This window comes from Protopterus annectens, chromosome 2.part1, assembly GCF_019279795.1.
Source record: "Protopterus annectens isolate FY-2018-M chromosome 2.part1, PAN1.0, whole genome shotgun sequence".
NCBI classification, from domain to species: domain Eukaryota; kingdom Metazoa; phylum Chordata; order Ceratodontiformes; family Protopteridae; genus Protopterus; species Protopterus annectens.
The window spans coordinates 998498711-998511567 of NC_056729.1; the positions used below are offsets into that span (position 1 = coordinate 998498711).

At 42.3% G+C, this 12857-nt stretch overlaps 1 protein-coding gene across 1 annotated transcript in view; it reads left to right on the top strand.

Moving 5' to 3' along the window:
* The window catches only part of LOC122794927, a 1846783-nt gene that overhangs the window by 1727615 nt on the left and 106311 nt on the right, over positions 1-12857 (top strand). The window contains exon 11 of the mRNA XM_044063520.1: positions 80-107. Within this exon, the coding sequence (XP_043919455.1) occupies positions 80-107 (28 nt within the window). The remainder of the gene's footprint in view (positions 1-79; positions 108-12857) is intronic.

Sequence of the window (12857 nt, forward strand, 5' to 3'; positions counted from 1 at the left end):
TATGAATGCAATGAAGAAGTTATCTGTTTCAGCTCAGAAAATTTACAATTGTTTCTTTCCATTAAATGTATATTTTCAGACAACAAGTCAAGAAAAGACCTATTTATGTAAGTATTGTTCTTGTTTTCATGATTTTTATGAGTTAATTGCTTGTTGGCACATTCTCTGAAAATATAGTGAATGCAAAAAGTTATTTATAGTAAACCTTGTAAACTGTTATTTAGAATATGAACTGTGGAGCATGCTTTAACTTTTTCAGACTAAATGACACTTGTAGTATTTGCCTTGGTATAGTACCCTTTGCCAAGTAATGGCAGAAGAGCGAACATTCATGTGTGATGCATTTTAGGTTATTACAATAAGAGAACTGCAGTGGTGGTGCTGCAGTAGCGTTGTCACCTCACAGTAAGACGTTATCCTGTTCGATTCTCAGCTAGACCGTCTTCTGTGTGGAGACATGCGTGAATGGGCGTACCTTCATTGAAGGTTGTGTGTCAGGGCCGGCAACTTGGCACTTAAAAATCTACTGCCAATCATTAGCGGACTGGAGTTCCACTGTGGCGACCCCTAACCAGGAAAAGCCGAAAGACGCAACAATAATACTCCACTATTTAACATTTTAGTCTAAGTTTCATTTGTCTGAGTGATGTTGCTACATGATCTTTTATTTGGTTCTGAAGTGTTGACTTAGTCATGTTTCAAAATAACTTCAGCAATGTTTGTGAATACTGAAGTGCAACACTAAACACAAAGTCAAAGTAAAATATAAAGTGCCCCAAATAAAAATGAAGTAAAAGCATTAACACATTGAGTGCTTGTTAAAACTATTCCAAGTGTCTGTTGTATGCAAATAGTACTTTATGTCCTGCTGTGGAGAGGAAAATGGCCTTAACATTGCAGCTGGACATGTAACCTTATGAGAACAGGTCACCATTTGTAACAACACATATAAACTCTGCTACGAATACACATAAGATGTTGCTTGAAGTTAGGTGAGGGACATTGCTCAAGTCATATAATTAGCTATATCTTCATGAAACCCACATAGATGTAGAGTGTAATTGACAGAGGCCAATTAACTGGAAAACCTACTCAATAAACATGCACAGAACACAGTCATAAGCTCACTACAATATAATGCTGCTTTGTGTTATTATTCTTATTCTGAATGAATACGATGATTTGTGAACAGGCAGTTAATTGGAGGGGGTGCAGTAATTTAGTTCAAGGAGTTTAAAGTTCACTGTGTTGAATAAGAAAGATAATTTAGTGAAAAAGGAAGCCATTAGCTTTTTGAATAGTTGTATACTGGTGTTCTTTCTTGTTACCAAGATGTATAAAATAATAGGATTTTATCCTTATTGATTTGAAGGTTATGACCAGATAAAAAAATGATTGGAATCTCGCCTCACGCCTTATATACCAACTACATGGTTGCAAAAACATGAAGAAGACAGAAATCTTACAAAGGCAAAAAGTCATTGCCAGATCATACTTCAAACAACATTGGCAGTGAATTCCTATGGAAAATAGCAACCAAGAAGCTTAGCTTTGAGTTATACTTCACCAGTTAGACTTTCATGCAATCTAGGCTCAAAGAGGTGAAAGGAGAACAGTCACAATATGGCATAGCTCTCAACCTTCCATCTCCAAAATGAGGAACACTCGCCTTCATAATGTGGAACAAATGGGCAAAATGTGGAACACATACTAATGGCTTACTAACAACTTCAACTAGGAAAGTCATAGAATGGCTAAAATATGCTGGTTTTACTGATAAAGGAGATCCTGTAATGAATTAATATGATTAATTTCTATTTACCATGGATTTCACTTAAAAAATTTCTAACACTGAATCTGTGACAGACTCTTTCAATCTGGAACTTTGAGGACATTCGAGGAACATGAGCTTTTTAAGACCCCAAATGAGGTACTTTACTCATAATGAGGTACACTTGAGCGGTATGCAATATGGATTTTTATTTCATATGACGAGGAGAGGTCTGCACTGTCAATGCATTATCCTGAAAGAATTTAAAATAAGATTCTGTTTCTTGTATTTTTAAAACCCCCTTTTTTCATTTGTTAACTAGGTAAGCCAACTGGATAAAAGTGCCTCTTTTCAAGGGTGACCTGGGCACTGTCAGGTTAGGTTACTTGCTTAGAACCAAACAATAAGAAAACAGAGAGTCAAGCCATGTAGTATAGGAATCCACATAGTAATAATTGAGATACTTAATCCTCTTGCACTGCCAGATGTTAAATATGATGTAAGCAGCACGAGCAGTGATCTCATTCATTTGTAAGTGACCCAACTGCATGTCCCCAAACTGCACAGAAATGCGCATTGAAATGCAGAAAATGCAATTTATAGGTAGCCACTTTCAAATGTGGAAAAGTGCTGACAACCTTGTAAATTATGAACTGAGTATAACAAAATCAATGTGTATAATGTACTGTACATATACATATTTTTAGAATTAAATATTACTGCTGAAAGTATAGTACGTAGAAGAGGCAAATAGTCATTAATTTTCTGAAAAAAGCTAAACAACTCATACATTTTCACTGTAACTTGTCCAAAATGGAATAACTGACTGCAAACCCATTTGATTTTTTTTGTTCTATCATTTATATCATCTTGAAGATGCACCGTTTGAAAGCACATTTATACTACATTTAAAAAAGAAAAAAAGTCCTAAAAGTATCTTGACATGCAGTGCACTTGCAATAAGTAACATTAAGAGCAAATATTTAGTGGTTGGAACATGTAATTTTATCAAAAGCAGTTTATTTGAATGCCATTTCAATGAATATGTTTAGCTGAAAGCACTTTCATTAATAGCAGAGAATATTCCCTCAGATTCTCGAAAGCCTGCATGGCGTGCAAGATTGGTGCAGGAGCTCAAGCATACAATTTCTCTGTCGTGCGATCCAGGAACAGCCTGCAGGGGTGTGCACGAGCGCTCCTGCACTAATCCTGCATGGACGAAGCCCTTGCATGAAAATCAGCCCATTTGCAGGAGAAATCTATGCAAATAAGGTGATTCTGCAATCCAGGAAGCTTGCAACCGTCCATGCAGGACTAGTGCTACCTGCAGAAATGTACTCAGTTAGTAACCAAGTACATTTCTGCAAAATCCAAAAAGGAGCTGTGACAGCTCCAACTAAAGGATATCATGTAGCAAGCATGCCAATGGCCAAGTATAAGGCAATTGGCATTGCAAACATAAAAAAAAAAAAAACAAAATCAACTTTTATTTTTTTTAGCCGATTTCAGCTGTTTAAGCGTAAGGCAGCAGTGTGCAAACAGGATCAGGGGAAATAACAAAATGAACCTAAAATAAGCATTCTAACTAAAATCAGTATTCTGCCATGCAAGTCAATGGCAGGCAAAAGACAAAATGGCCAGTGAGTAGTGGTTGCTAAACGGGGGAGGCTCAGTGTGAGACATGTAACTATGCATTTGCATGCAATCCTTGCAAATGAGGGGAAAGATAGTGAATCCCAGTTTTCCCCAACATGTGAGTCAGGTCCCAACAGTGTAAGAGTAGGAATAGCTTGGTGCAAGCCTAGGAGTTAGGTGACATCATGGGAGGGTGTGTCAGGCATACAGTAAGCGGATTGGAGCCATGCGGCTAGGATTTGCTCCTAGCTTAGCACAGCTAAGCTAGAGGGTGTGTCTAAACCAGCCTAGCACTCTTTACAAAGCCTAAATGGGTGTGTGTGCTGCGCACCAGGTTTTACAGGAAGAAAAAGAAGTTAAATCAGGAAATAGCAGCAGTGTGCACATTTGAGTACTGTGTTTGCGCGGCGCACCCCCAGGCTTAAACAGGAAGGCAATGGGAAGGGAAAACAGCAGTAGGAAGGTAATCAAGGACAACTAGCTTAGCTGGCAGGTTAAATGTATCAGAATCAGCCAATTACGCAGGCAGCAGACCAGTTCAGCCCAGAACACTACTATAAACTATGCAAACACCTTCCCCTCTGGTTTTTCCCACACTCTACACCACCAGTGAGGATCTGAATGCTGCCGACAAACCCACAGTGAGGAGACGGAGAAGAGTGAACAGACCCAGGGTAACCTACCAGGGGCTACATGAGCTGGAGATAGTGGAGTGCTATAGGGTGGACAGGGACTTCCTACAGCAAATTGTTGAGCTGTGCTGGCCACGCCTCACACACAGAACTAACAGAGGGGAACCCATCTCATTGCATACCAAGGTATGTGTAGGCCTATGAATATTTTATTTCTTTATTTATTTATTTATTTTATTTTACATTTGTTGACCGGGCTAGTCCAGCTGGATTTATGTCCATTTTCAGTGGAGGCCCGGGGAGAAAAGCTCCAGAGGTAAAATCAATTTTACAAATTTTACAAATACAAAAAATACATAGTACAAATGTGTTATGCAATGGGAAAAATAAAATGTAATCACATATATTATAGATCTTAACTAACTAAAATAAAGCTAAATCAGAATGTGATTGAGTTAGAGGTTAACTACTAGCAACACAAAAAAGGAAGGTAAGAAATATTAAAGTGAAAAAAGTAATATTTACAAAGAAAAGGGATAATTTGTCAATTGAAGAGTTGAGGTAGATGGGGGGATCCAAGTGGTTAAGGAATGTTTAAGATAGAGTAAGGTGCAAACAGGTTAGTCTGGGTTGGTACAAGAGCAAAGCCAGAAATTATTAAGATGTCTTAATAGTTGTTTCTTAAAGAGTGGAAGAGTGGGTAAAGAGGAGATGTGAAATGGAAGATTATTTCATATTTTACCTACTGAGTTAGAAAAAAGGCAGTTTCCTGCAGAATTAATAATTTTGGTAGTTTTAAAAAGTAGTTTACCAGAGGAACGTAGTTGTTTCAGGTTAATATAGGGAGTCAAGAGGTTACAAAGAGCTGGTGTTTTAGAAGGTTGGTGTAGAATTTTGTGTGCTATTAAGAGTTGTTGAAAAATGAGCTTGTTAGGGAGTTCCAGCCAGTGTAGTTGTTTTAGGTTTAGGCAGTGGTGGGTTCTGAATTGGGATGAGGTGGCAAATCTGGCAATATTATGGTAAGATGTAGTAAGTTTCTTAAGGTTACTTTTAGATAGATTAGTGTAAATAGGGGAAGCATACAGAAGGGTAGAGATAAGGTGTGTTTGGGCTAAGGTTGTCCTAGCTTCAGGTGTGAGGAAGGGCTTTATCCTGTACAGGGATCCTATTTTTTTATTAACTGCTTTTATTGTACTGTTGATTTGACAATCATTGTTAAGATTATTATCGATAATAACACCGAGAAGTTTAGTTGTGGAATCAGGAGAAATAATGGTGTTGTCAGTTGCTGTAATACAAAAGTTTGACAAAGTCGATTTACGGGTAGGTGAAAAGAGTAATAATTTAGTTTTCTTAGGGTTAAGGAGTAGACAGCGAATGGAGAACCACTGTTCTACAGTTGAGAAGGCTGATTGAGTTTGAATCTGGAGTTCGGTTTGAGAAGAAGCAGTGCAAATAATGGTGGAATCATCTGCATATTGTATGCAGGTAGTGTTAGGGATAGATGATTGGAGGTCGTTAATAAAGATGGAAAATAGAAGTGGGCCTAGGATAGACCCTTGGGGTACTCCTAAAGAAATAGGGAGGAGAGCAGATAGTGAGTTTTTCCAGAGTATGGCTTGCTGACGGTTTTCTAGATAGGAAGAAAACCAGGTTAAGAAAGAGGGTTAAGGAATACTAGCTACAGGTACCTTCCAAAGGCCAACTGATGATATGATGGGTATTTCACAGGCATCAGCATCTAGGGTACTCCACTAGGTCCTGGATGCCAGGTCAGCATGTTGGTGAGGACGTATATTTCCCCAACACCCATGAGGCGTTTGCCAGCAATATGCAACTGTTCCACCAAATAGCAGAATACCCTGAGGTAGTGGGTGCTGTAGACTGCATGCACATGTGCATCAAAGCACCACCCAGTGAGTGGGGTAGGGTCTACATCAATTGCAAGGGCTTCCCCTCCATCAACTGCCAGGGCATAATAATGAATGTGTATGCTGGCTGCCCTGGAAGCTATCACAATTCCCACATTTGGCATCTGATACAGCTATACCAGAGATTTGCCAATGGGGACATCCCTCACGGTCATCTACTGTGGGATGCTGGATATGCACTGGAACCGTGACTAATAACACCCATCAGAAATGCACACACACCCGAACAAGAACTCTATAATGAGGCACACGCACAGACCAGAATTGTAGTAGTGCATGTGTTTGGGATGCTCAAGTCATGGTTCCGGTGCCTGGACACATCTGGTGGAGCCTTGCTGTACTCACCAGCTACATGTACAAAAATTGTCCTTGTATGTGCCATGCTACACAGTACAATCCTGCTGAAACACCAGCAGCATGAAAAAAATGGGGCATGGCCACACAGCCCCCCACCATTGCCAAGGCCTGCACAGGCACAGAGTGACTCGGAGGAGGAACAACCTGCGCCTGCCCCAGTAGGCAGAAGGAGGCATTCCCAAGTATACCCTGGCCTTGGCAAAGAGGCAACGCATAGCACATACACTGGCACAGGAGGGACACAGGGAATAACACCTCTCTCTGACTCTCACAGACAGTAAAAGGGATGCCAAATATTACACTACCTGTGCTTAACCATGTGTAGGGAGTGTACTATGTGCATCTGACATAGGCAGCCCTGCAGCACCACCCTCAATACTGAGACACCCACAAGGTAAGTGACTCACACATGCCAGGCAGGGGGTTCACATACCCAACAACAGTCACAGCCAGCAGGACAGGAGTAGACAAACACAAACAAAGGCTGTGCTATGGCCTCTGAATGAGGCTTATGGGTAACCCCCCCCCCAGCCATACACAGACAGACTACAGCAGGTCAGGCAGTGGGATGTCAGTTCTGAAGGGTAGGAAGTCAGAAACTAATATGTAGGTAATTAAAAGCTAAGATTTGTAGTACACTGGTATGCCTGTAGTCAGCATGATAGGTAATCCTATAGACTGAAATGGAGTACCCAACATACCAGTACAGTCCTAACAAATGTGTACAAGTGTTAGGTGTGCCCCCCATCCTCCATAGACATTTAGTAACAGTCAGGTGTGCCCCCCCAATCTTGCGTAGAAAAGTAGAAATAGTGAGGTGTGGCCCCCATCCAACATAGAAATGTAGTAACAGTCAGGTGTGCCTCCCCACGCCTGTGTAGAAATGTAGAAATAGGTGTGCCCCCCTCGCTATGCAGAAATGTAGCAACAGTCAGTGGCAAATGATCGATGGATACCCTGCAGAGACAGCATGATACCTGTAGGTGTACAACACAAACGTCAGCACTGCAGTACAAACTACCTGGACTTGATCCACACATTCAATACAGACGGCCATACTGGGCATGCTCACACTCTTAAACACAGAAAACCCTATCTGCAAACACCAGTGGACCAGACATAACTGGCAGTTGCAGATGTTAGTGTAGACACTCCTCAGTATGCAACACACATGCTTTGCACACACAGTGGACAGGAATACAGACATATATCTAAGGACAACACACTATAATAAGCCAAAGGTAGATGTACATAGGTGTGTGGAAGAGGGTGACTGTGACAAGGAGCCATCCAGGCCTGAGCTACCCAGCACAAAGCCAAAGGGCCACAACCACATGAGGGCCAGATGTCACCCACTGCAGATACTAGCTACAGGTATCTGTCAGCATTACAGAGTATGTGGTGTACGTGCCAGCTGTGCAACATGAATGTACAAGGAAGTAGTCATCTAGCAGCTGTGAAATATGACTCTGTGTGTGCCCGCATGTGGCATGTCAACCCCTAGATGAATGGGTTATGGCCCATGCACACACACTGCCCTCCCCAGAGCCCTACTTTTACAAGCCTGCTGAGGTCATCCACTGTGAATTACACCTTTGGGAGAGTTGCAGCCCAGTAATCTCCACGGCATGTCCCATAACTGTGTACAGCTGTAGTGTGATAAACTAGTTAGGTAGGAGTTCTAATCCCAAATTTGGCAACTGTCTGTGTAAAGAGCAATGCTTTTTAGGGCAGTCACACTCCCTACAATTCAAATGCTCAACTTTTATAAGGCTGCCGATGTCATCCACCTAGAAATACACCCCTGGGAAGGCTGTACTCAATAATCTATATAGCACGTCCTGCAACTGCATACTGCTGTAGTGTGATAAAGTAGTTAGATAGGTGTTCTAATCCCAGACTTGCCAAGTGTGTGTGTGTGTTTGTCTGTCTGACTGTGTAGAAAGCAATGCTTTTTAGGGTAGTCAGACTCCCTACAATTCAAATGCTCAACCTTAGCAAGGCTGCTGATGTCATCCACCTACAAATTCACCTCTGGGAAGGTTGTAGCCCAGTAATCTCCATAGTGCGTCCTGTAACTGTGTACTGCTGTAGTGTGAAAAAGTAGTTAAGTAGATGTTATACTCCCAGACTTGGCAAGTGTGTGTGTGTTTGCGTGTCTGTCTGACTGTGTAGAGAGCAATTCTTTTTAGGGTAGTCACACTCCCTACAATTTAAATGCTCAACTTTGGCAAGTCTGCTGATGTCATCCACCTAGAAATACATCTCTGGGAAGGTTGTAACCCAGTAATCTCCATAGCGCATCCTATAACTATTTAGTGGGATTTAGACCTCTGGTAGGGTTCTATTCTCACCCATGGCAGTTTTAGATGTTTTGTATGTGTTTCATTGTCTGTGTATCGAGCAATGCATTATAGACTAGTTACACTCAGTACATTTCAAATGCCCTACTTTGGCAATCCTGCTGATGTCATTCATTGTGAAATACACCTTTGGGGGAGGAGTCCTCCAGTAATCCCCATGGTGCGTCCTCAAACAGCTCCAGGCTGTAGTGTGATATAGACCTCAGTTAGGGGTTCTATACCCACACATGTTGGCTGTGGATGCTTTGTGTGTGTGTGTCACTGTCTGTGCAGGAAGCAATGCATTTTGCATTTTAGGCTAGTCACACTCACTACAATTCAAATGTCCTACTTTGGCAATCTTGCTGATGTCATCCAATGTGATATACACAATTGGGGAAGGACTACTATAACTGCATAGTGCTATAGTATAATAAACTAGTTAGGTAGGGGTTCTACTCCCAGACATGACAGGTGTGTGTATGTATGTGTGTCTGTTTGTAACTCGTATCGTGTGTGACACCTGGGCCCAATGTAGAGTAGGTTTTACATATTTCTTATATGGTGGTCCTACTATATATCAATGTTCACCATACAGGGATAACAGATGTGAAATAGCTGAGAGGCTGGGGTGCAAATCCATACCCATACATGTGACATCAAGGCCAGGCAATCACAGTTAGCAACCCCAGTATTACCCAGAGGATACTCTCAACCCATGTCTCATACACACACACACACACATGCCTAGTCAACAGCCAATATATGGGTAGTACACTGCATATTGGCCACTGATTGTAACTATGGAGTGATTGCAGTTGGCTACAGAGGGCATAGCAACCTGTCCATCTGTCCAATATGCACGCACATGCAGACAGTGCACCTTCCCCATGTTCCCCAATGGACACCTACAACACCTGTGGTGCCATCACATGTGACCCACAAAGGACATACCATGCATGACAACATGCCATGTAAGGACAGATGCCACTGACATCAGGGAATGCCGTTGGCATGCTATCAAGGTAGGTGCAGGGTAAACCTGCTGCCCGTTACCAGTTACCACCACAGGTGGGCAAGACTGGCACATCTGATGATAATCTGTGTTCACAACATGGGCCAGACACCCCAGGTACAGTTCCAAATGTCACTGCACATGCATTTTGGAGGTGTGCACATCCCATATACTGTCCATGTCATGAACTAAGGAACACATACATGGCAAGCGATGCACAGCATTGGTCACACACAATAGTCAACCAGGAGACTGGATGGGGGATGCAATACCCACCTGTATGAGCAAATGCAGAAACTACAGCCCTGAGCCACAATGCAGACCATTGTCATGTGGCCTGATGCCAAGGTATCCCCATCACCTAGCTTTGTATAGCCGTTTAGTACAGATGCCCACCACATACCCGTGCAGAAATGCACCCATGCATGTCAGCACTAGCACCCTGTGTGTTTTTCTGTGTGTCGTATGATGTGTACGATCACATCCACACTCAGTATAACCCTCATTGGCATACTGAAGCTTGCTGTCTGATGTTAGACAACTCCCCATACCCTTTGCCCATACAACCTCTGTATGACCCGTGTGGTGCATGTGATACCTGCACAGTAATGTGCTGTGGCAATCCCACTACTGATGAGTTGTAATCCTGGCTCTGCCAAGTGTATCAATGTGTGTGCGTCCCTGTGAGAGTGTGGCTGTGTTGATGCTGGCACCTGTTCATGTGGACAGGCACGTGTATGTCACCTACCATATAGCTACCATATCCCTGTTGCAGATGTCACTCACCATCACATATATGTTCTGAGGCCTCCACAACAAGTAACCTATGTGGTGCATCCAATAACTGCATAGAACTGGGATAGCACTACATAGTCATCATGGGTTTGATACCCCGTGCTGGTAGTTGTGTGACACAAACATGCTTAAGAGACCTACACCTGCTTTGCTTAGACATCAGCATGTGTATATTAAGTGATGCTCATGATCAGCTGATGGCCTCTGCACAAATTGCAGCCCTCCCCTAGATGATTGCATGTGGAACAGCTGTGGTAATATTTCCATAGCCAATTGCATGGAAACACACTCCAATATCTAGGAACATCGTGTTAGTGTTGTCCCTTTTCATTCACTGTGAGCAGGAACTAGATCTGTTGTTTGGCAAACAGCATCTCAGGTGGTTTGGGGATTTATCTCTAACAACATACACTGTGGAAACAGGGCAACACACAGGAGGGGGATTTGCCTGATCTGACTACAGACTGTAAGTGCTGCTATACTGCATTTGGAGTAATGTTGGTTTAACAGTGTGTGTGTGGATATGGCTGTCTTACATGTTTCAATACCTGCCATGACAGTTTTATGTTTATGAGGAATCCCCATCTGTAGGGTCTTCTGCAGACTGGGCAGTGTGTTGTGCCTTTGGTGTCATGTATTACCCACAGAGCATCTATCTGTGAACTGCAGAAGGTATTGTGAAGATTGCAGTCTGTAGAGGGTGAAAGCCATGACAGTTACTGACTTCATATCCCTCATAGGACATATGTTGCAACAAACCCTGTTACAACAATAAATGTATGAGGTTATTACAGCAACATGTCAATATTGGCCCTGTGTATGTGCTTCCAGCCACAACTCTGTCAATCTGTGTACATATGTCGTGCATTAAGAGGTGCATATGTGCTGTACACCATAATTAGTGTCATCATATCTGATAACAAGCCAGTGAGATAGACTGCTACACATGTTATGTACAGTAGGGGTTATATTTGATGACATAACCTGGACAACCTGTTTATGTTTGTGCAGTACTGAGGTCTGTGTACTTAGGGTGAATGTCGACAGTGTGTGTATTGTTAAAATGTACTTTAGCCTGTGTACAGACTGTGGTAGATGTCAGTGTTCTAGGTCCCGTCCTATCTGATGTTACATGCTGCTCCACTGTATGTTACCATATTGGCTTACATGTTTGTAGGGCCATACACACACATGTCCCATACCACAGACAGCCATCAGACCAAACTGTGTAGCAGCCCAGTATATGTAGGGTTAGTCTGTGAGTAGCACATATGAGGATGGTTTCGAACAGATAGTCCATATACTGTAATATTATGCTAGCTTACCATATGTGGCTGTGTCTGGGTTCACATTGGTTGTGGTTTTGCATTGTCACACAGGTGTAACTTACACTGTGCTGTGACATGCCTGTAGAGCCTGCTATAGATGCAGGTACATGTGCATTTCCCCATAGGAGATGTAGGCCAGTATTGAGCCAGTCTGCCTGTAGCCTGAACACTGCATTGTTACATGCCTAGCAGCTTAGTGTACTTACCCAGTGAGATGTCTTGTGCAGATACCTGCCAGATACACTACTGCTGGGCCTCCCTTAACAGTCATGTATGTCAGACAAAGCAGTGGGATGCTGTATAGATGAATGTCAATATCTAGTGGGTAGTATGTGGCCATGGCACCCCTGTACCAGCGGTTATTATGTGTCAGGCCAGACAGGGGTGTGTAAATGCATAACCTATGGTGGCAAATGTATACCAGTCATTATGTGTTATACCCATCTACATGGCTGTCAACATCCATATTGTCAGGCATGGTACACATGTTTTGCACTAAGGGTTCTGTGTATACCTCTGGACTGTACAGAGTGTATCAGAATGTCCACATATATTGGCCAATATCTCTGCTGCAGTCCACAGGGGCATTAGATGCTAGCAGCGGTACTTTACTATGATGTCCTTAGGATGTCTGTCAGTAGCCAGTGGCACACATGTGAAAAGCAGATGTGACCTCCCACACACACCATGTCTGTGAAGAGAATCCCTATTACAGTAGCAATAGTCCACTTCTATACCTGCTATACATACCTGACATCCCCTTGCACTACGAAGTTAGGACTATAGGGGCTGGGGTAGGGCTACACTCCGTTTCCAGGACATATGGTGAAAATATATGTACATATAATTATCCAGATATCTATATAAATGATTACACATATGCATATCAACATATACAGATGGGTATGCATATGTACATAGATATACATATACACACCCAGATATATTCATATACAGAGTGATATATGTCTGCACATATGCAGATAGTGATACATATGCACATATACGTATGGCTATCTACAGCGATATTGACAGTAGTAGGTATATCAGA